This window comes from Euleptes europaea, chromosome 14 (genome assembly GCF_029931775.1).
Source record: "Euleptes europaea isolate rEulEur1 chromosome 14, rEulEur1.hap1, whole genome shotgun sequence".
In the NCBI taxonomy this organism is placed as follows: domain Eukaryota; kingdom Metazoa; phylum Chordata; class Lepidosauria; order Squamata; family Sphaerodactylidae; genus Euleptes; species Euleptes europaea.
The window spans coordinates 4,645,037-4,670,018 of NC_079325.1; the positions used below are offsets into that span (position 1 = coordinate 4,645,037).

Genomic DNA, 24,982 nt, shown 5'->3' on the forward strand with positions numbered 1-24,982 from the left:
ATGTATCCGGCCAAGTGAGCTTTGACTCATGAAAACTTATGGTGGTGGAAAGTGCCACCCAGTCACGGCCAACTTATGGTGACCCCCTACAATTTTCAAGGCAAGAGGTATTCAGGGGTGGTTTGCCATTGCCTGCCTACATAAGAACATAAGAAAGGCCAGGCTGGATCAGACCAAGGCCTATCAAGTCCAGCCGTCTGTTCACGCCGTGGCCAACCAGGTGCCTCTAGGAAGCCCACAAACAAGATGACTGCAGCAGCATTATCCTGCCCGTGTTCCACGGCACCTAAGATAATAGGCATGCTCCTCTGATGTGGTAGCGAACAGGTATGCATCATGAGTAGTATCCATTTTGACTAGTAGCCATGGATAGCCCTCCTCCATGAACATGTCCATTCCCCTCTTAAAGCCTTCCAAGTTGGCAGCCTCATCACATCCTGGGGCAGGGAGTTCCACAATTTAACCATGTGTTGTGTGAAGAAATACTTCCTTTTATCTGTCTTGAATCTCTCACCCTCCAGCTTCAGCAGATGACCCCGCGTTCTGGTATTTTGAGACTTCCTTGATGGTTTCCCATCCAACCCTGGACTTCCTTGATGGTCTCCCATCCAAGTACTAACCAGGGTCAACCCTGCTTAGCTTGTGAGATGTGATGAGATCGGGCTAGCTTGGACCTTCCTTGTCAGGACAAACGGTGTTCAGAGGTGGTTTGCCATTGCCTGCCTCTGCCTAGTGATCCTGGACTTCCTTGGTGGTCTCCCATCCGAGTACTGACCAGGGCCAGCCCTTACCTTCCAAGATTTTACAAGTCAGGCTAGCCTGGGCCATCCAGGTCGGAGCCATGAAAGCTTATACCTTGGAAATTTTTGCTGGATGCTTTAATGGATACTTAAGGCACATTGAAGACAAACAGTTATTGTGACCGAAGCTTTTGTGGGCTCGTGTGTTTCCTCAGATACATGAAGTACGTGCTCAGAAAGAATGTACAATCTCTCCTGTGCTTGAATTGTAACAGAACTGCAAATTAGCAGCAGCCACAAACACACACACAAACGCACACTTCCATTGAATGCTCTAAAATGGTTCACAAATAGTTTGCATATTCTCTCACCACAGCTGGGGATCTGTGGCTCGCGTGCAAGCGAAGACCGCATGTTGCTGACGCAGCTCTCTGTGAGTTTGGTGCAGGTTTTATTTGGCTGGCGAATGTTGCTGAGCAAGGTTTTTTTTCCATTACAAAAATGCTGCAGACAAACTCTGGCCATTTATGCATGGCTATTTCCTTGCGGTCATCCCACCGACTACTTCGGGGGCTTTGCTTTGGTTGTGCTTGCATTTTCCGACCCTCAGAGGTCGCCTCGCTCTCCCCGCATTTTTCCGTGCATTTTCCCAGCGCTTTCTGGATGCTGGCTAAACATGAATCCAGCCCTTCGCTGGCAACCACCAGGAGCATTTGGGGGCAGGGGATGGGGGGGGGGCAGACATTGTGATGTCACTACTGGACAAGCACCCAGAAGTGATATCATGGCAGCCGTGACACACTAGGAATTTTTCCAATTTCTATGGTAAAACCTATAGAGAGTTGGGGATGTTCTTAGAGTGATGTGAATGCTATTTTGGAGAAAAATGGGTGTTATGGGTATGTAAAATTTGACTATTTGCACGGATTGGTATGCCCAGTTGGAAGATTATATACAAGACATGGGCATAAAGGTTGGGAAACAGTAGCCAGCTGTGTTAAAAGGTTGGAAAAGTTCTACGCTGAGCTCAAATGGATCCATGAGGTGGATAGTGAACGTTGTACTAGGAAATCAGTCCCACTGAACTGTTCTGTTCCCTTTACAACCAGGCAGGGAAGACCAGCACATGAGGTATCCATCCCCAGAGGTCTGAAACCAACAGCCAGGGCTAGAAAATGTCCCAGTGGGGTTTTTCAAACTGTGACCCATCAGAGGAAGTGGGAAATAGCTGCAGGCATGCAAACAACTATTTATAGCAGGAACGGAGTGAAGGAAAACACCTGCTGTGAGCAACACATGGTTCATGTGCTTCTGTTCTGACAGACGGTCGTAACAACTTGTTTGTGTCTTAACGGCTCCTCCTGCCGGCCCTGAAGTCTCCTTCGAGGCAGCCGGCTGTTTCTTCTGCGGGACGTAACAGTGATTTGAAAAGAATCTGCCTTCTTCTTTTGGATCCACATTATGGAAATATGCCCCAGTTGTTTCAAACGATGTGTTTATCAGCAAATTATACATATACACAAAGGCACACTCTTCCCGTGGCGTGGTCTGGAAGGTCACAAAATGCAAATTACAGAAGCGGCACAATGAATCTGAGGCCCGCATGGAATCATGAGGAGGGAGGAAAAATCAATGGGAATTCCCTGTCCCCCAAATCTCCCCTCTAGGTAATATAAACTCTTAGGGGCTTACAAAGGACAATTCTCTTCTGTTTGTTTGTTTTTCAAGTGACTACCAACAGCTCTTAACATTCTGAGGGTAATGAGCATTCTCAGTCCTCGTCATACTTTTCTTTTCTTTTTTGCAGAGAGTTATCTTTTTTAATTTATAAAGCAACATTTTTCAGCATGCTGGGAGAAGACCCCCTTCCAGAAGCGTGCAGAATCACCTGTCTGTGGGCAGCTGTCTTTAGCTTCCAACTGGGGTTTGCAGTCTCCAGCTACTAGCTGCAGATCTCCTGCTATTCCAACTGATCTCCAGCCAATAGAGATCAGTTCACCTGGAGAAAAATGGCCACTTTGGCGATTAGACTCTGTGGCATTGAAGTCCCTCCCCTCCTCAAACCCTGCCCTCCTCAGGTGAAGAGGGACCTGGCAACCCTAGTTCCAGAGGGTGACCGTGTGCTTTCTTTTTGCGTGTCTTCAACATGCAGCCTGTCAGTTTCAGGGGAAGAAGCCAATTTTTTAAAACAATGTATTTTCAGAATGCCAAGAGTGAGAAATTTCTCCTTCTCCAACATGGTAGGCATCCATGTAACTTTCTGGATTTCCAAAGTGCTGTTGGGCATCATCTGAGTTCACTTCAGCCTGATTAGCTGGAAACTGTCTATTAACTTCCTATATCAGATCTTCCTGAATGTGATTAAGCTGAGCCATGCCTATTCCTGCTCTAAGACTCCCCCTTCTGCGCCATGGAGAAAGTTTTGTCAGCACTCAGCTGTAGCTCGGGGGGATCATTTTAGGGTTGCCCACCTCCAGGTGAGGACTGGACATCTCCTGGAACTACAACTGATCTCCAGACTACAGAGATCAGTTCCCCTGGAGAAAACGGCTGCTTTGGAGGGCGTGCTCTATGGCGTGATACCCTGCTGAAGTCCCTCCCCTCCCCAAACTATGCCGTCCTCAGGCAGTATTGCCAAATCTTCAGTAATTGCCCACGCTGGTGTTGGTAGCCCTAATATTTATCCTTCCCGGGTAAGGCAAGCCCATAGATTTGTATTGTGATAAGGTTATCTTTTGGTTATAGCCCTCTTTAGCGAGGAGTCTTTCTTTGCACCCTCTTCACAAGGAAGGAAATATTATCATCTTGATGATATTACTGATTTGGGAAGCAGTGTTCAGCAGGATTGGGACCCATGTAGGAGCAGGAACTTGGGAGACAGCCAGACCAAATTTTATGATTTGCTTTGTTTAAAAAAGCCGACTTTGGTTTTGTCCATCTACTGCCGGTCCCTTTTAGTAAGTCCTTCGACATTCGTAGGACCCCCAAAGCGGGTTCCCATCTTCCTTTGGCCAGAGAGAGCCAGAGTCGTGGAGAGAGGTGGTGTCTGCAGATTCCTCTGGCGAGGCATGGAGCATCTTGGGTGCCAGATCGTTGGCCACGGTCATAAAAGATGAGAAAGGGTACGGGGAGGCAGTTGAGTAGCCGGAGGTGTAGTGGACGTCTTCGAGAGCGTGCAAGGAGTAGGACTGAGTTCCAGCAAGAGGGGAATTCCAGCTGGGATTTCGGTACTGGGAAGGCCCTCCCGGCTCATGGGAGGAAAGGAAGCCTGAGGCAGAAGAGGCTTGCAAGGAGTCGGAACAGACGTCTGGTTGGCCAAGGCTGTCGGGCAGGGCTTGCTCCTGAGGAAGAAAACAAAGCCCGTCTTGAAATTCCCCCAGGTGGTAGGGAGAGAAGGCCCCCCAAAGCAGCTAGCAAGACTATTTTTTTCTCCCAAGCTTTCTGGCCATTTTTTTTAAAAAAAATCAGATTTCCCACTTGCCTCCCTTAATGCTGAGTTCTTAAGAGACAACCCTGCTCCAAGACTTTATTTATTTCATGGAATAGTTTTATCTATTTAATTTGCAAATACCTTTCCTGAGTTGTATGGTGTCTCCTGGATTGATTTCAAGTATTGTTTTATTACATTATCCCTGATAGCTGCCTGAAGCATCTTAGGATGCATACAAGACAGTATAAATATTTTCAGTTTTAAAAAGCATTGCAAGAAACTGCTGGGAGGGGCTATAAAGATCCCCCCTTGGTTCTCCTCACTCTCTATGCATGTGTGTGTCAGAGAATTAAGTCTGAGGGGACACAACATGATTGGTGGAAACTGCCACCAAGTCATATCTGACCTGATAGAATCTGCAAGGCAAGAGACCAACAGAGGTGGTTTGCCATTGCCTGCCTCTGCGTAGACCCTGGACTTCCTTGGTGGTCTCCCATCCAAGTCCCAACCATGGCTGACCCTGCGTAGCTTCTAAGATCTGACAAGATCGGGCTAGCCTGAGCTATCCACGTCAGCGACAAACATGGTAAACCCATGGGGTTTTCATGGGTAGAGATGAGCAGAGATGGTTTACCATGTCCTGCCTCTGCAAAGCAATCCTGAACTTCTTTGGTAGTCTCCCATTCAAGTACCAACCATGGCCGACCCTGCTTAGCTTGGGGGTTGAAATTAAATCAAAAGAGTTTCCGTCTAGACACTAGGAAGATATTTCTAACAGAGCGGTTCCTTGGTGGAACAGGCTTCCTCGGGAGGTGGTAAGCTCTCCTTTTCTGGAGGTTTTTAAGCAGAGGTAAGATGGCCATCTGTCAGCAATGCTGATTCTATGAGCTTAGGCAGATGATGAGAGGGAGGGCACCTTGGCCATCTTCTGGGCATGGATTAGGGGTCGCTGGTGGTATGGGGGGGAGGTAGTTGTGAATTTCCTGCATTATGCAGGGGGTTGGACTAGATGACCCTGGTGGTCCCTTCCAACTCTATGATTCTATGATGTGAGTTAAGAATAGGATAGTCGCTGTTCGGGTTATAAAGGCTGTATGACCCACTTTTTGAATTCTAGGTGTTTTCTGCATTGAGTTTCCCCTTCCAGTAAACACAAAGGAGAAACCTGTTCTTTTAGCTCCTTCAAGACTGCGGTGCTCAAGTCCTCTACTTACACTTAAAAAGTGAGCAGAGTCACTTGGGAAAGATGGCACGACGGAGGGTAATGGCGAGGCTCCGAAGAGGGATGTAGTGCCAGAGGTCACCGGCGTGACACGGTGGTCCCCGTATTGGTCACTGAAATAGGTGTCCAGCAAAGAAGGGTAGCCCTGAACCCCATGGGATTCATACGCAAAGGGCTTTGCTAGGAGGGAAGATGCATAGACTTCGCTGGGGATCTGCTTACTACTTTGTAAATCCACATCTGCCATCAGGGACCGCCGAACCCCGTAGTAGCCAGACACAGCTGGGGAACCTTTTAGCAATGGAGAAATCAGTTAGTGCCATGCCAGTCATAAACAAGGAGATGAGCTGAATATACACACGTCTCCAAATACATTTTCAAATTGCATGCCAGATTGCCTGGGCCATCCAGGTCAAGGTAAAAGGAGAACAGAGGTGGTTTGCCACTGTCTGGCTCTATGTAGCAACCTTGGACTCCTTGGTGGTCTCCCATCCAAATACTAACCAAGGCCAACCCTGCTTAGCTTCCAAGATCTTAGCCTTATCTATCTCATCACGTTGTTATGTATGTGTGTGGGAGGGGGGGAGCAGGATGCCCACCCCTGTGCCATCAAGGGTTGCCAACCTCCAGCGTGGTGTAGTGGTTAAGAGCGGTGGTTTGGAGCGGTGGACTCTGATCTGGAGAACCGGTTTGATTCCCCACTCCTACACATGAGCGGCGGAGGCTGGTCTGGTGAACCAGGTTGGTTTCCCCACTCCTCCCCATGAAGCCAGCTGGGTGACCTTGGGCAAGTTACTGCTCTGTTAGAGCTCTCTCAGCCCCACCTACCTCACAGGGTGCCTGTTGGGAGGAAAAGGGAAGGTGATTGTAAACTGGTTTGATTCTTCCTTAAGTGGTAGAGAAAGTCAGCATATAAAAACCAACTCTTCTTCTTCAGGTGGGGCCTGGAACTCTCCCAGTATTACAATTGATGATCAAGATCAGTCCTCCTAGAGAAAATGTTTACTTTGGAAGGTGGACTCTATGGCATTGTATCCTGCTGAGGGCTCTTCCCTCCCCAAACCCCGCCCTCCACAGGCTCCACCCCAAAATCTCCAGGTATGTTCCGACCCAGAGCTGGCAACCCTAGGGCCACCACAGAAGAAGGGATGGAAATGAAACTGGGGTATTGATCTATACAAACATGCTTACCTGTGAGAGGGAGAAACGACGACTGTGTGGTTGCGACGCTGCCCTGAAAGGGGGGAAAAAAACAGAGCTCAGACACATAAAGAAGCCCTCTCTCATCTTTAGCAAAATTGATCTGATCATATTTTAGGAATCTCAGTAAACAGATGGATTTCAAAACCCAGGCCCCAACTAGGAGCTTGCCTGATTGGAAGTCCTTGGTGCTAACCTGGGCACGAATCATAGAATCATAGAGTTTGAAGTGACCACCAGGGTCATCTAGTCCAATCCCCTGCACAATGCAGGAAATTCCAAACTACCTCCCCCCCACACCCCCAGTGACCCCTACTCCTTGCCCAGATGATGGCCAAGGTGACCACCCTCTCATGAACTGCCTAAGGTCATAAAATCAGCATTGCTGACAGATGGCCATCTAGCCTTTGCTTAAACCTCCAGGGAAGGAGAGCTCACCACCTCCTGAGGAAGCCTGTTCCACTGAGGAACCGCTCTAACTGTTAGAAAATTCTTCCTAATTTCTAGACGGAAACTCCTTTGATTTAATTTCAACCCGTTGGTTCTGGTCCGACCTTCTGGGGCAACAGAAAACAACTCGGCACCCTCCTCTATATGACAGACTTTCAAGTACTTGAAGATGAACATTGTAACATGTAAATATTGTCGAAGGCTTTCACCGTCAGAGTTCATTGGTTCTTGTAGGTTATCCGGGCTGTGTAACCGTGGTCTTGGAATTTTCTTTCCTGACGTTTCGCCAGCAACTGTGGCAGGCATCTTCAGAGTAGTAACACTGAAGGACAGTGTCTCTCAGTGTCAAGGGTGTAGGAAGAGTCATATATAGTCAGAAAGGGGTTGGGTTTGAGCTGAGTATTGTCCTGCAAAAGTATTGTCCTGTAAGTATCAAGATAATGTGCTAATGAGGGTATGGTATGTTAATATGGAACCATTGTATCCTGAAGTGATCTGTTAACAGGACAATACTTTTGCAGGACAATACTCAGCTCAAACCCAACCCCTTTCTGACTATATATTACTCTTCCTACACCCTTGACACTGAGAGACACTGTCCTTCAGTGTTACTACTCTGAAGATGCCTGCCACAGTTGCTGGCGAAACGTCAGGAAAGAAAATTCCAAGACCACGGTTACACAGCCCGGATAACCTACAAGAACCAATTGTAACATGTAGTTCAGCCCCCAGAGGAGACAGATAGATTCTTCTTGTTGATATCCTGATAGTCCACATAGGTTGCTTGTGTGTACTAACGGACCTTTCTACACTGATTTCTATCTTTTCATTGATATCGGTCTTCTTAAAGATCATTGTCAGCCAGCTTGGGTGTTTAGTGGAGGATGAGGGCTATAAACATTATCTATAATTTACCCACCCCAGTGGACCTCCAAGGCTGCTCACAATTCCCTCCTCCCCTCAAAAATTGCAATTGAAAGAGTTGATGTGGCAGCACAAGTGAAAGGAGGAGCTTCACAGTCCACAGGTGTGGGGTGTGTGTGGGTCTCCTGCCTCAGAACAGGATGCTTTTCTAGGGGACGGAGGGCAGGAAGTTAGGCCCTCAAGGCAGAGGCCGAATGCAAAGAAGCAAACAGCACATTCCATACTTTTAGCCAAGTTAGCTAAGGCCATTTTGGAGAACTGTAAACTAACAATATGCCCTCATGAGGATGAGCAGGTTAGAACAATGGGTCATGTTTTGTTGTCTGCCCTGCCAAGGAAGGCTGCACCCTTCACGTGTCTGTGCATTGGGCTCCTCAGCACTCTCCAGGGCTTCTCTTTTCCCCATAGGGCTGAATGGCAGCCATTATGTAGGAGGAAGTAAACGGGTATATTTGGGCATCTTTTCTGTGCTCCCGCGATGCCAGGTGCTCAGTGCGAGAAGGATTTCCCCACCCCACCCACCCTAGCTGACTGCAACTTGTTTTTTTTTGTTCCATTGAACTTAATGGGATGTACTGAGAGCTGAGCCTGCCCTTTATCTGCATCGCTCCTCCCTTTTGTCCTCATGACAATGCTCTGGGGTCTGTTTCTTGGTCACAGCTGAAAGTAGCAGAATTCGGGCTTAGATGATGGATGGATGGATGGATGGATGGATGGATGGATGGATGGATGGATGGGTGGATAGGTGGATAGGTGGATGGGTGGATGGGTGGATGGGTGGATGGATGGATGCTTGAAGACTGGGAAATGTGGGTTGCATGCAACCTTGCCTCCCGGTACACTTAGGGTTGCCAACCCCCAGGTATTATTCAAAGCAAGTAATTTCAACTGTGTAAATAGTATAGTTGTAATCAAGTAAACAGTTGTAGGCTCTTATTAAAAATAAAAATTCAACAAATAAATGCTTGCAACAATATTCTTGGTATGAGAATTATGCTATAATCACATTATTATATTCATAATGTTAAACATAAATATGTCAGTAATGTATAAACATACACCTTGTATATCCAACAATGAAGATGCTTGAAATTATATTACACAGGCGCAAAAATCGTTGTCTTTTCTTTTTCTTTCAAAACCGTGATTAATTGGGGTGGCTGAAGAAGGACCGAAACAGGCATTGACCAATATCCTGTACCACTACCAAAACAGAGACCAGCCAAAAGAATCTTATTTAAAAAGAATACTTGAAAGAAAAAGAAAAGACAACGATTTTTGCGCCTGTGTAATATAATTTCAAGCATCTTCATTGTTGGATATACAAGGTGTATGTTTATACACTATTGACATATTTATGTTTAACATTATGAATATAATAATGTGATTATAACATAATTCTCATACCAAGAATATTGTTGCAAGCATTTATTTGTTGAATTTTTATTTTTAATAAGAGCCTACAACTGTTTACATGATTACAACCCCCAGGTACTAGCTGGAGATGTCCAGCTATTACAACTGATCTCCAGCCGACGGAGATCAGTTCCCCTGGAGAAAATGGCCGCTTTGGCAATCGGTTTCTATGGCATTGAAGTCCCTCCCCTCCCCAAACCCCGCCCTCCTCAGGCTCCACCCCAAAAACCTCCCGCTGGTGGCGAAGAGGGACCTGGCAATCCTAGGTAAACTGCCCACCCGAACCCACTCCCCCAATGGTAGCAGAATAATCAGGAACGAATATTCGCGACCCAACAAGTCCAGTTGAGTGCTAGAGGAAACTTCGAGTAAGAGGACGCTGGAGGGGCCAATTTGTTTTTAGAGGGAAGTTTCTTCTCCACTCCAATTCTGCCCCCTCACTGAAAACAAAAAACACCAGTGTGAGCAGTAAATACCCCCCGCCTTTCCCGGTTACGATCCTGGAGTGGCAGCCTGGAAGCCTTCGGTTTGCATACTGCAAACAGGAGGTTCCTGCCATGGCAAGCAACCAAATTTAGAGGTTTAGATTTGAATTAAAATTTGCCAGTGTCAAGACTTCCTTTCGGTTGGCATGCCCGGCTGCCACCTGGCCCGCACCCGCCTCCATGGAAAAGGGCACACGAGAGCTCCTCCTCCGTTCCGAGCTAGGCTGCCGCTCACAAACAAAAAGGCTGAGGTCCAACGTTGGGCTTTTGGGGGGCGGCATGGAAACCGATTCATGCACCCAGGCTGAGGGGGGCTTCTTTGCAATGCTTGGTGACTCGGGGTTGGCCGGGACTAAATGTGGAGCAGCTGGAACATCTGTCAGGGTTCCCTGCCACAACCCAGATTTCAACTTGGCGATTCATGAGGCAAATGCTGAAGCAACGTTTTTTGGAGTAGCACTTCGCTGTCAGACCTAGACCAAGATTGGGGTAGGGATGGTTCTCCGGCAAAAGCACCCCATTGACTGCTTGGGATGTTGATGCACTTCAGAGCCTCAACTGACTTCCAGCCTTCACCAGCCCTGGAGGAGACCAGTATTCCCTCCTGGACCCATTCTGCCAATGATAACTAGGACCAAAGCAATGCCCTGCAACACAGTTGGGCTTAGGGTTGCCAACCTCCAGCCCGCCCTTCTCAGGCTCCACCCCCAAAATCTCCAGGTATTTCCCACCCAAGAGCTGGCAACCATACTACCACTGCTGCTGACCCCCCCCCCCAACATGCCCTTTCCCTGCCTGCCCACTTGTGAGCGTGCCATCATTTGTGCTCCCAGCTGCACACACTGCCCAGTGCCATCAGGGAAAGTGCTGAGGGCCATGTAGGTGGCTGTAAGTGCAGGCGGTGGGAGGCCTTGCATGTGGAGCAGGGGAAAGATGCATTGGCAGGAAAGGGGACACATTGGGTGAGTGGTTGGGAAGGGGCCCCCAGGTAATCTCTGCCCAAGGTAGGGTTGCCAGATCCCTCTACACCTCTGGCAGAAGGTTTTTGGGGTGGAGCCTGAGGAGGGAGGGGTTGGGGAGGGACTTCAATGCCATAGAGTCCAATTGCCAAAGTGGCCATTTTCTCCAGGGGAACTGATCTCCATCGGCTGGAGATCAGTTGTAATAGAGGGAGATCTCCAGTTACTACCTGGACACTGGCAACCCTGCCAGGGATCCTGAAGGGTTCTTTTCGTTCCTCTGGGCATAGAGCACTGGGGGAGTGGGGAAGCTCATTGTTAATTTCCTGTGTTGTGCAGGGGATTGAACTAGATGTTCCTTAAGGTCCCTTCCAGCTCTATGTTTCTATGTTTCAACCAGAAAAAAATGCCTGTCACAGCGAGGCATAATTTCTTATCGTGTTGGCTTGCAAGAGAGAGGTGGTGCGTGACCATTTCCCCATTTTCCTGCACGGCAACTTCATGGGAACCTACAACTATGGTTGCCAACCTCCAGGTACTAGCTGGAGATCTTCTGCTATTACAACTGATTTCCAGTCGACAGACATCAGTTCCCCTGGAGAAAATGGCTGCTTTGGCCATTGGACTCTATGGCATTGAAGTCCCTCCCCTCCCCAAATCCTGCCTCCTTAGGCTCCACCCCAAAAACCTTCCGCCAAGGCAAAGAGGGACCTACCTACAACAGAGTCTTCAACTGATGCCTGAATTGTCTGGCTGACCCTGTTGGAAAACACAATCACTACAGCCACGATGCCGGCTGGTAAGAATCTGGCAACCAGGAGTTCCTTAACCCCCAAGGGTTTGGCTTCAGCAAAAGGCTCTGTGTGCTTGCCGAGTCCTGACTCCGTCCCCGGTCAAGCACCTGATGAGCAGGAAGCCACTTGCAATGATAACACACATCCCACCTGTCTTTGCATAGCCCTGCCAGTTATCAGCAAAGTAGACACCAATCCAGCACTGGCACCACTGAATACTTAAGACTAGCTCAAGTTTAGGGTCTGGCAAAGAGCTGAAGTGCTTTTTACGTGGGCTGCAGAAAGGCAGAGGCAGGACGGGGAATTTTTTTCCTGGTGTTGATGTGTTGTTATTTTTAAAGAAAAAGAATGTAGGCAAACTGTAGAAATAATTCTTTGGAACTGGAGTCACCTGGAGTCGAAAAGGGGAGGCCAAACAGATCTCCAGAACACCTCCACGTCCTCTCCTCAGTCATAGGTGAACCTTGTATGACTAGGGTTGCCAACTTCCAAGTACTAGTATAAAAATTAACACCTCTATAGGTGTGTTAGTGTAGGGTTTCAACCTCCAGGTACTCCTGCTATTGTAACTGATCTCCAGCCGATAAGAGATCAGTTCACCTGGAGAAAAGGGCAGCTTTGGCAATTGGACTCTATGGCATTGAAGTTGCTCCCCAAACCTGTTCCCCTCAGGCTCTGCCCCCCAAACCTCCTGCCGATGGCGAAAAGGGACCCGGCAACCCTATGCGTGACTAACTGTGCCTCTTCGTCTGGAGACCAAGTCCTATGAGGAAAGGTTGAAGGAGCTGGGTATGTTTAGCCTGAAGAGGAGAAGACTGAGAGGGGATATGATAACCATGTTCAAGTACTTGAAGGGCTGTCATAGAGAGGATGGTGCCGAGTTGTTTTCTGTTGCCCCAGAAGGTCAGAGCAGAATTAACGGGTTGAAATTAAATCAAAAGAGTTTCCGTCTAGACATTAGGAAGAATTTTCTAACAGAGCAGTTCCTCAGTGGAACAGGCTTGCTCGGGAGGTGGTGAGCTCTCCTTCCCTGGAGGTTTTTAAGAAGAGGTTAGATAGCCATCTGTCAGCAATGCTGATTCTGTGACCTTAGGCAGCTCATGAGAGGGAAGGCATCTTGGCCATCTTCTGGTCACTAGGGGTGTGGGGGTGTTGGAGGTAGTTGTGAATTTCCTGCATTGTGCAGGGGTTGGACTAGATGACCCTGGTGGTCCCTTCCAACTCTATGATTCTATGATTCTTACATTTCTTTGTGTTTGGACTGTAGTGTTTACATTTCCGCCCCTTCCTCAGCTGCTACAGTACATACATTCATATGTATGGATACTTCATGTATCTGGGGAGGGGGAAGGGCGGCCAGCTCCCGGTTGGGAAATACCTGAAGATTTTGGGAGTGGAGCCTGAGGATGGCGGGGTTTGGAGAGGGGAGGGCTGAGAGAGTTCCCAGAGAACTGTGACTAGCCCAAGGTCACCCAACTGGCTTCATGTGGAGGAGTGGGGAATCGAACCCAGTTCTCCAGATTAGAGTCTGCCGTTCATGTGGAAAAATGGGGAATCAAACCCCATTCTCCAGATCAGAGTCCACCGTTCTTAACCGCTACACCACGCTGGCTTTCATGCTCAGATATAACGGTGGCTGGCTTTGGATTAAGAACATAAGAACATAAGAAAAGCCATACTGGATCAGACCCAGGCCCATCAAGTCCAGCAGTCTGTTCACACAGTGGCCAAGCAGGTGCCTCCAGGAAGCCCACAAGCAAGACGGCTGCAGCAGCATTATCCTGCCTGTGTTCCACAGCACCTCATATAGTAGGCATGCTTCTCTGATACTGGAAAGAATAGGTATGCATCATGACTGGTATCCATTTTTACTAGTAGCCATGGACAGCCCTCTCCTCCATGAATATGTCCACTCCCCTCTTAAAGCCTTCCAAGTTGGCAGCCTTGGATTAAAGTCCCCTTTAAAGAATGGGCTCCAAAAAGTTTAGCGACCTATCAATTGATAAAAGTAACTGATTTGTGGAATGGGAAAGATGCTAAGCAGATTGGGTTGATTTGAAAACCTGTGTTACAGAAGCTTTGTCATTATATTTAGTAAGCTTTGATCTTTTTTGGATTTTGGTTCTGTTGTTACTGTTTTCTTAGTACTCTTCTCTGTAAATAAATCAATTTAATTTTTTTTAAAAAAACTTAGGCTAGCCGTGTTCAGACGTCAATAGCAAAGAAGAGAGGGAATCAGGTTGCCAGCTTCAGGCTGGGAAATACCTGGAGATTTTGGGGGCGGAGCCTTAGAAGGATGGGTTTTGGGGAGGGGAGGGACTTCAATGCCATAGAGTCCAATTGCCAAAGCGGCCATTTTCTCCAGGTGATCTGATCTCTATCGGTTGGCGAAAGGCCATGCTGGATCAGAACAGCCACCACCTGGACGTTGGCAACTCTATACACTCCCCACCTCACATGGTCTCAAAACACCTTACAATCACCTTCCCTTCCTCTCCCCACAACAGACACCTTGTGAGATAGGTGGGGCTGAGAGAGTTCGGAGAGAGCTATGGCTGGCCCAGGGTCACCCAGACGGCTTCATGTGGAGGAGTGGAGAAACCAACCAGGTTCACCAGATTAGCGTCCACTGCTCTTAACCACTACACCACAAGAGCATTTGTGCACCTCATACACAGGGTTGCCAGGTCCCTCTTTGACACCGGTGGGAGAGTTTGGGGGCGGAGCCTGAGGAGGGCGGGGTTTGGGGAAGGGAGGGACTTCAATGCCATAGAGTCCAATTGCCAAAGTGGCCATTTTCTCCAGGTGAACTGATCTCTATAGGCTGGAGATCAGTTGTAGTAGCAGGAGCTCTCCAGCTAGTACCTGGAGGTTGGGAACCCTACTGATACAACCTGTAGCTGTTCAACACTTTGCCTGTTTTATGGTTGCTAAATTCTTTTTAAGAGGCCATACTGGGGTTCCAGCCAGGAGAGTGAGACGGTCAAGGGTGAATTCTTTATGGGTTATGCAGGTCAGGGGATTGAGCCTAACAGATCAACAGACAGGGGTGACCATAAAGGAAACCCTAGCTCAAAATATCTGTCTCATTCAACAAATTCCCTGGTGTACAAAACCAAAATAACCACCAGGTCTCCATTTTTTATTTTTATTTTTGCAAAGGGCTTTGTGCTTTCAACTCCCATTCCTCATCCACAGGTCCATTTCAGTGTTCTTAGCAACTGTAACTGGCTGGTGTGTTAGGGTTGCCAACTGTGAGTTGGGAAATACCTGGAGATTTGGAGAGGGAGTCTAAGGAGGGGAGGGCAGGGTTTGGGGAGGAGAGGGTGCTCAGTGGGGTATAGTGCCACAGAGTTAGGGTTACCTTTCCAAATTTAGCCCCTTTTGGCAATTGAGCTTCTGCTCCACATAGCTTGCTATGGCCAGACTGGGTTTGTAGGGTTGCCAGCTCTGGGCTGGGAAATCCCTGGAGAATTTGGGGGTAGAGCCTGGGGAGGGAAGAGATTTCAGCAGGGTATAATGCCAAAGACTCCACCCTCCAAAGCTGCCATTTTCCCCAGGGGTCTTGATCATGGTAGCCTGGAGATAGGGTTGCCAACCTCCAGGTGGTGGCAGGAGATCTCTTCCTATTACAACTGATCTACAGCGACAGAGATCAGTTTACCTGGAGAAAATGGCCGCTTTGGCAATTGGTAGGGTTGCCGGGCTGCTTGGATTGTTGGGCAATTGCCCTCCAATCCATCATCCATAGGGTTGCCAACCTCAAGGTACTAGCTGGAGATCTCTTGCTATTACAACTCTCTAGCCAATAGAGACCAGTTGTAATAGCAAGAGATCTCCAGCTACTACCTCTAGCCAACAGAGATCAGTTCACCTGGAGAAAAAGACCACTTTGGCAATTGGACTCTATGGCATTGAAATCCCAGCCCTACCCAAACCGCACCTTCCTCAGGATCCACCCCCAAACCTCCCACTGGTAGCAAAGAGGGACCTGGCAACCCTAGTCACCCGGCTCAGGAACGGGGATCACGTGCATGTGCAGCCGTGCTGACGCGATCATATCACTTCCAGTTGATACCTGGAAGTGCCGTAAACCGGAAGTGACGAGATTGTGTTAGTGCGGCCGTGCACACATGATCCCTGCCCCAGCTCCACCCCAAAAATCTCCTGCCAGAGGAGAGGGGGGACCTGGCAACCCTAGCAATTGGATCTATGTCATTGAAGTCCCTCCCGTCTCTAAACCCCGCCCTCCTCGAACTCCACCCCCAAAATCTCCAGTTATTTCCCAACCCGGAGCTGGCAACTCTACCTTGAGATGGATTGCAAATCTGGGAGATCTCCAGTCACCGCCTGGAGGCTCGGGACCCAAGAACTGGCACTTTGGCTGGAGACAAGGAATAATTACATGTGGCCTGAAACAAAGGGGATGGGGTGTTCACTTGTCCCTGGCTGACCCCTATGAAGCCCTTGCGCACATTCCCGGGAAATCAAAAATGCAAACAGTGAATGTATCACCACAATGCAAATGTGGTTACAATTATTCTTTGGAGAATAAAGGTGGGCCATTATAGTCTGTGTCTGGCAGTTCTGGCAGTTCAGTCATCAGCAAGTGACCAAGGATGCCCATGCTGGCGCCAGGTACACACAGCTGCTGCAGAGGGATTGTGTTTGGCCAGGCGAGAGGATTTAACCGTGCTTCAAAGACCAGTTCCTAGGAAAGGGCGGTGCCTCCTGCATTGGGAGTCGGGGCTGTGCCCTGCTCACCTGCTGTTTGCTTTGGGGTTAAATTATCTGTTTGGTTATGACTATGCCACTCTCTTTCTTGGTGATAACACAGTTGCCAATCTGTCTGAGCGAAGAAGGAAGTTCTGCTGCTTTTGGATTGGGTTGAACTGTCAACTGAGAATTCCCGTGGGATGTTGGCTAAGAAAATCAGCAGTGAACCAGGAAGTTTCCTGGTCAGTTCTTCCCCCCCGCTATGAGCTCCCTAAATGGACTTAGAGTTGCAAGGATTATGAAGAAGAAGAAGGAGTTGGTTTTTATATGCCAACTTTCTCTACCACTTAAGGGATAATCAAACCGGCTTGGAATCACCTTCCCTTCCCCTCCCACACAGACACCCTGTGAGGTTGGTGGGGCTTAGAGAGTTCCAAGAGAGCTGTGACTAGCCAAGGTCACCCAGCTGGCTTCATGTGTAGGAGTGGAGAAACCAGCCCAGGTCACTAGATTAGCCTCTGCCACTCATGTGGAAGAGTGGGGAATCAATCGTGGATCTTCAGATTAAACACTGCTTCAACCTACCACTCTTAACCACTACACCACACTGGCTCTTTGCTTCTCCAGATTGGAAGATGAATTTTCCAAATTAACAACATGGCTTTGCATTTTAGAAGTTTATAGTTTAGCCTTGTTGATATCTCTTGGCATTGGCAAGCAGAAAATATGAAATCAGGTATGCTATTAGCTGTCAAATACTATGTTACATGTCAGCTGTCATACATTGTCAAATGTTATGCCCCATTGCATGTCACCTATCAAAATACCATTGCATGCCATCCGTCAATTGCAGTTTATCATGCAATGCCACTGTGTGACCGTTACCAAATACCATTTCACGTCAGCTATCAAAGAGCCCGTCACATATCAAATAATTGGATATCAAATACAGATAACAAACGTTTGGAGAATATTTGAAACCGGAGGGATTAATGCTACAACTCCCTTCTGCCCAGCTGGATCTTACAACTCCTTTTGCCAACAGAGAAGATCTGTCTGCATTGAAGGAAGCCTTTCCCCATCAGAGAGAAAAAAATCTTTCTCCATGAGAAGATGACTTGGCAGAAGGGAATCTTAGTATCCGGCTGTGGGAGGGAGTTGCAGGATCCAGCCGACAATCTGCAGATGAGAATTTCAAAAGACAAACTGGACACAACTCCATTCTCTCGACTTTTGGTAAAGGCTTTGGATCCCTGAGAGCCAGCGTGGTATAGTGGTTAAGAGTGGTGGTGTGGAGCAATGGAGTCCAATCTGGAGAACAGGTTTGATTCCCCACTCCTCCACATGAGCGGTGGAGGCTAATCTGGTGAACCAGCTTGGTTTCCCCACTCCTACCCATGAAGCCAGCTGGGTGACCTTGGGCTAGTCACAGTTCGCTCAGAACTCTCTCAGCCCCACCTACCTCACAGGGTGTCTGTTGTGGGGTGGGGGAAGGTGATTGTAAACTGGTTTGATTCTTCCTTAAGTGGTAAAGAAAGTCGGCATATAAAAACCAACTCTTCTTCTTCTTTGTCTTCTTCTTCTAAATGGGGTCTTGGGTCTGGCTTCTTTTAATGTGATTTGTCACGCTTGTGAGCTCCTGCATACGTGTAATAATTAAGTGCCATCAAGTCGCAACCAACTTACTACAACCCCTGATGGGATTTTCAAGGCAAGAGCAGAGCAGAGGTGGTTTGCCATTGTCTCTCTTTGCATAGCAGCCCCGATCCTACTTGGTGTTCTCCTGTCCCAATACTAACCATGGCCAAACCTGCTAGCTTCCAGGTTCCGACAAGTTCAGGAGAGCCAGAGTGGAGTAGTGGTTAAGAGTGGTGGTTTGGAGTGGTGGACTCTGGAGAACCGGGTTTGATTCCCCACTCCTTCACATGAGCGGTGGAGGCTAATCTGGTGAACTGGATCTGTTTGCCCACTCCTACACACAAAGCCCGCTGGGTGACCTTGGGCTAGTCACACTCTCAGCCCCACCTACCTCACAGGGTGTCTGTTGTGAGGATTGGAAGGGAAGGTGATTGTAAGAAGGTTTGAGTCTCCCTTAAGTGGTAGAACATATAAAAACCAACTCTTCTTCTTCTTCTAGACTGGGCTATTCAGGTTGCCGAGTATATTTAACCCTATAAAGCCAAAGGCTCATGAGGGGGGGTGCCAAACGTCACTTACGTTGAAGCGTGAGCCGCTCGTCTGTCTTGACCGCTTTTCCGCCAGCAGATCCTTCACTGTGTGCTTCACTCGCACTCCTTGATAAACTCGCTTGCCATAATCTGCAGGGACTAAAGAAGTGGGGAAAGAGGGAGTGAGCAGGCAGCAGCGAGGGAAGGCAGATAACTGAGGTAACCCCGAATCCAAATGGACTCACGGACACATGAAGTTGCTTTATACTGAATCTTGTTTGTGGGCTTCCAGCTGGTACCTGGAAGTTGGTAACCCTACTGTTGACACATTGCTGATGGCTGGGAGAGACACAACGGCTTGCCTCCAGGCCAAATTAGAAGACATGCTGTGCAATCTGTGAATGAATGAATATCTCAAGTGCTTTTTATTAGCAAAGAACAGCCATGTGCACACAATTTGGATTGGTTGGGTTACCAACCTCCAGGTACTAGCTGGAGAGCTCCTGCTATTACAACTGATCTGCAGCCGATAGAGATCAGTTCATCTGGAGAAAATGACCGCTTTGTCAATTGGACTCTATGGAATTTAAGTCCCTCCCCTCCTCAAACCCCACCCTCCTCAGCCTCTGCCCAGAAACCTTCCACCAGTGGCGAAGAGGGACCTGGCAACCCTATGGATTGGGGTTATGGCTGAGAGGGGTAATTCTCCCTGCCCTGGGGAGGGGCTGTGGCACAGTGGTAGAGCATCTGCTTTGCATGTAGAAAGTCCCATGTTCAATCCCTAGGGTTGCCAGGTCCCTCTTTGCCATTGGCGGGACGTTTTTGGGGCGGAGCCTGAGGAGGGTGGGGTTTGGGGAGAGGAGGGATTTTAATGCCATAGAGTCCAATTGCCAAAGCAGCCATTTTCTCATGGGAAACTGATCTGTTAGCTGGGGATCAATTGTAATAGCAGGAGCTCTCCAGCTAGTACCCGGAGGTTGGCAACCCTATCAATCCCTGGTTGAAAGGACCAGGCAGGAGGTGATGGGAAAGACCTCAACATTAGACCCTTGAGAGCTGCTGCTATTTGGAGTAGACAATACTGTCTTTGATGGCCTATTTCAATATAAGGCAGCATTGTGTAGGTTCATTTTTATGACTTCAAATGGGCCCTCAGAGCGGCTTTTTGCCCTAAGGCTGTGACCTGAGCTCTCAGCAGAGGTAAGATTTGAACCCAGGGCTTCCCGGTTCCACAGTTCTGTTCCCTTACCACATCCTTTTTAGTAATTCTCACATTTGCAACCTGCTATTTGATTGTTGCCATTTTTTTGTGTATTTTTCTTTTAAAAATAAAACACCTGTCTGCACTTTTGCTATTATCAGAGAACGGCTTTTGTAATTTTTCTTTTTCTTGCAGCAGAAAACTGGTTTGCAATCGTGGTAAATAAGCAAGAGCCGCCTTTGAAAAAACACATAAGAACGGAGGGCGGCACATCTATCAACAAAACACGCGACTGCCCCGTGCACCGCTTGTCTTCCTGCATAGAATTGTCCCTGCAAAGAGAACCGCCTGCCTGCAACAAAAGGGATTTTCTCCACCAGCCCCCAGCCCCCAGAAATGCTTGTTGCTGCGGTCTGCCTCTCTTGGAGTCCTGCTTTTCAACCTGCAGTATTTTACGCTTTGCTTTTGAAGTGTGCCCAACCCTGTCCCGGCCAGCCCTGGATAATGAGGAAGCTCGCTTTTCACTCCTGCCACTGGGATCTGCCCTGGGAAGGGATGCACACCTGTAGCTGCCAGCGTAGGCTCAGTAAGAGCTTTTAGTCAAATGTTACAAACAGGAACATGAAGTTCGGCTTAATCCTTTCGAAAACAAAAAAAAGGGCGAGCGTTTCCAGGGCTAAAACAAACACCAGTGGCCCATCGCAGAAGTGTTTGATCTTTTCAATTTCGGGTTTACCTTTCCAAATGTTGCCCCTTTTTGTGATTGAGCTGCCATGCCGTGTGGCCTGCTGTGGCCAGACTGGGTTTGTAGGTAGGGTTGCCAACCTCCAGATACTAGCTGGAGATCTCCTGCTATTACAACTGATCTCCAGCCAATAGAGTGCAATAAGAAGGGGAAGGTTTTTGTTCTCCTATTTTGGAGGAGGAGGAGGAAGAGGAAGAAGAAGAAGACCCCCCACACACTTTCCACACGAAAGGGCAGAGCAAGGAATAAATACACCTGCATCCTGCCAGCCCATTGCATTTGACCCCGGGAGTGGTTGTGCTTTGCTGAAAGGCTGAGCTGCCCTTCCATAGTCCTCTAAGGTCACCGTAGAGGTGGAGGACCTGGAGCCCCAGCTGGTGTCACTGCCAGCATCGGAATCGATCCAACTGCCTTAATAGAGTAAGCCTGTATTGTTCTGTTTTTGCTGCCTGTAAATGGCCTGGCATCAAGGGACTGAAGTCCTGGCCTTTCCCCAAAGAGCATCTCTTAATGGCACAGCAAGAGCTGATTGTCAAGAAACGTCTCCAAATAACTCTTTTCTTCAAGGAGCCATAGGTCTTTTACGCACGGCTGTTTCACTAGCCGTCACCCCGCCAACAACTTTGGGTCTTTGTGTTAACTATACATGCCATTTCCGACTGTCAGACGCTCCCCCTGCCTTTCCCTGCATTTTGTCCGTGTTTTCAAATTCGAAATAAAACAGGTCTCTGAAAACATGGGGAAAGGCAGGGGGAGAGCGAGGTGACCCCTGACGGTCGGAAACGGCATACAGAATCAAAACAAAGACCTGAAGTAGTGGGAGGGGTGACCACGAGGGAAACAGCCATGCATAAAAGACCATAGAGTTTGGATAAGGTGCGATGTACCTTCTGCCCAGCTAAAAAGAGGGAGCAGCTATGTGTGTGTGTACTGCAGGTATATTTAGAAACAGCAGTGCAAGTTTTGGAAGAGCTGAAGAAAGAGAGTCGGCTGAAAGTGAACAACTTTGGGGGCATGGTCTCCCTTTATGGGGATCTGATGTGGGGTATCAGATATACTGTTCTGTAGGAATGCCTCTTTGCATCGACTTGCATATTGGTAAATAAAACAATTTGTATATTGTAAATAATTGTAGATTGGTAAATTTATTTATTTATTAGACTTTTATGCTACCCTATTCCGATTAGGTCAGGCTCAAATCTGCTTACAACAAATTTGTACAATTGAAACCAATCATAATATACAATTTAAAACTATAGTGACAGAAACACATAGTGACAGAAAGCCATAGCAGGAACCAAATAGAGGGAGGTGTCAGGAAGATGTATCCAGCAATAAAAGGAAAGGTGAGGGCAAGATGGAAACCGTCACTGTCCTCAACCATATGCCTGGTGGAATATCTCAGTCTTACAGGCCCTGTGGAATTGCTATAAAATTTCATGTTTCTCCAATAGTCGCTTCTCCAATGCCCTGATCTGGCTAAGCATGGTCAGCCCTGGTTAGTACTTGGGTGGGAGACCACCGAGGAATTTGAGGGTCACTATGCAGAGGCAAACAAGGGCAAACCACCTCTGAACATCTCTTGTCTTGAAAACCCTACAGGGTCGCCATAAGTCGGCTGCAACTTGACGGCACTTACCATCACCAAACACAGTAAATGTTATAAAATGTCATATTTCTCCAATGCTCTGTTTTCCAAAGGGGGGGAGGAGGAGGAGGAGGAGGAGGAGGAGGAGAACTGGTTTTTATATGACAACTACAGAGAATTTTATAAATAAGGGCAAGAAAGGGGAATGCATTGTGCTCAGTAAGGATGGAACAATGAATATGAAGACAAAGAAATAAGCTGTAGCATAGGAATCCTGTTGTTATTTTATTGTGTATATAGATATATTGTCCTTTTTTCTGCTTCTTCTAGTTGCTGTTATTGTTTATTGTTATTGTTGTTCTCCAATAAAATACGTATTAAAAAAGGGGGGAGGATCAAACCGGCTTACAATCGCCTTCCCTTCCCCTCCCCACAACAGACACCCTGTGAGGTTAGTGGGGCTGAGAGAGATCTGAGAGAGCTGTGACTAGCCCAAGGTCACCGCGCTGGCTTCATGTGGAGGGATGGGGAAACCAACCCGGTTCACCAGATTAGCCTCCGCCGCTCATGTGAAGAAGTGGGGAATCAAACCCAGTTCTTCGGAGCAGAGTCCACCGCTCCAAACCACTGCTCTTAACCACCACACCACATGCATATAAGACTGTAGAGTTTGGAGAAGGTGCCACGTACCTTCTGTCTAGCAGCTAGATATGACAGCTTTGGGGGATCCATGGCTACCCTCTTCTAGCTAGACTCTAGCTAGAAGAGGGTAGCCATGGATCCCCCAAAGCTGTCATATTTAACAGTAGAAAACAGAATTGCTTGCTTAGGAGAAACAATCAGGACAGCACACTGCCGATGGAGCTTGCTTAAGGCCATCTAATGAGTTCATGGCTGAGACAAGGTGGAGTTGCCAATGCTAGGTTGGGAAATTTCTGGAGATTTGGGGGTAGAGCCTGGGGACAGAGGGGTTGGGGGAGGGGAGGGGCCTCAGCAGAGTTATAATGCCAAAGAGTCCAGCCTCCAAGGCAGCCATTTCCTCTAGGGGGACAGATCTCGGTAGCCTGGAGATTAGTTGTAATTCTGGGAGATCTCCAGGCCCCACCTGGAGGTTGGCAACTCTACAAGGGGGCTTCTCAGAGCACATCTCAGCCACAGCTTCATTACCTACTCAGGTGGCATTCAGGAGTACCCTTCCATTCCTGGGCCCCCTGCTTCCCATCTTATCCACGGAGACAGTAAGTCCCTCTCTAAGACTGATCTTTCAGCAAATGCGTCATGGATGCGGTCAGCGTCACCTACCCGTCTCCATGATGAATGGCGACCACTTTCCTTTCTGTGTTCAGCAGGATTTTCTCCCCAGCGGGCCTTCAGGAGCTCGGCACCCAAGAGTGAAGCTGCTGCGCATGATGCCCCGGTCAGGTTCAAGGTGAACCTGGCGCAAATGGCCTTTTTCCACAATTTAGGCCATGCCTTCAAAATGGCTTGCCTGGGATTTGTGTACATGCAAATCCTTTGATGTCTGCTTGGATGCAATTTGCATGATCGGCGAGGGAGCAGGGTGAAAAGGCTCTTTCACTGGACCAAAAGGATGCTTCAGGGGCAAAGAAAAAAAGTTTTCATTTGTGGATAAAAGAATAAAAGGTCTGGATACGGCACACCGGCACTTCAAGTACTCAGAGTCTCGAAGGTTGAAGAATGAAAAGGACTGCCCAGAATGATTTTGTGCGGGTTAGATTCCAGTCTGGTAGTACCTTAGATACCAATGAAATTCCCCATGTGGTCGCCATAAGTCAGCTACGACTTGACAGTACTTTACACACACACACACACACACACACAAGTTTTCGAGAGTCAGATGGTACCTGGCAAAGAGAGCATTGACTCTCAAAAGCTGATACCCTGAAAATCTTGTTGGTCTCTAAGGTGCTACTGGACTCAAATTGAGCTGTTCTACAGCAGGCCAACACGGCTACCTTCTGAAACTATCTTTGTGTGAGCTACTATTGACATTTCCCGAGGACAGTTTGAATGCAGGTCAAAATGTTTACTCAAGAGAGCAATGCCACACTAGAGTTTGCAAGGTATTCTAGATGCCAGGGCCAGTTTAACACTTATGCTAAGCATACTTCAGAAGAGACCCTCGACTTCATTAGGATGGGAAGAGCTTTGTAGTCAAATTTCCTGGAATTTCCTAACAGAAAACAAAATAATATAGGATGAGCCCATTTTGTGTCTTGTCCTTGAAAATAAAGCTGAAATGTGGGTAGTGTTTTTTTTTTAATATGGCACCTTTTTAGAGTGCAGATTCAGTCTCTGAATATTTTAAAGAGTGATTCTTTGCCAACTGTTGCAGAATGACACTGTCTTTCAGCGTAAACTGCAAGTTTGATGAACACGAAGATAATGGGTGTGTACTTTGTATCCGTAGCAAATTGCAGTTGCCAGGGCATGGCTTGTTATATTACAGGGTGCTTTAAAGAGCAGATTATTTACACAAATGCCCACATCATTTTCCTTCTGGGCAGCGATCAACTACAGCGCAGCATACCACAGATCATGTTGCAGGACAAAGGAAGTTTTTCTACACGTCAAATTTCACAGAGAAGCCAACCCCTCCCCCCACCCCAAAAAAACAAAACTGCTCTTAGGAATGCCCCCATTTCAGAAGCAGAGCATTCCAGTCAGATCAAAAGAAATGTTCACCCTAAGGACTCCTTTCCAAATGGTCAGCAAGAGGAGCTTGGCAAGAATTTGGTGGCAAGATTAGAATCACAATTTGAATCTGGGCAACCCCAGAACGGGGCTCTCAAGGCAAGTGAGAAGCAGAGGTGGTTTGCCATTGCCTTTCTCTGCAGAGTCTTCCTTGGTGGTCTCCCTCCCAAGAGCTGATCCTGCTTAGCTTCCAACTTATGTCTACCCCAGCAAGGAGATTTCAAGGCAA

At 47.8% G+C, this 24,982-nt stretch overlaps 1 protein-coding gene across 1 annotated transcript; it reads right to left on the reverse strand.

Annotated features, from left to right (window-relative positions):
- Positions 1-3,694: 3,694 nt before the first annotated feature.
- Positions 3,695-23,350, reverse strand: POU2AF2 (POU class 2 homeobox associating factor 2). Its single transcript, XM_056860851.1, has 5 exons — positions 23,341-23,350; positions 18,554-18,663; positions 6,584-6,626; positions 5,385-5,683; positions 3,695-4,081 (listed from the first exon to the last, which is right to left on the reverse strand). The coding sequence occupies exons 1-5, from the start codon at positions 23,348-23,350 to the stop codon at positions 3,695-3,697; spliced, it is 849 nt and encodes a 282-aa protein (XP_056716829.1).
- Between the last annotated feature and the right edge of the window lie 1,632 nt (positions 23,351-24,982).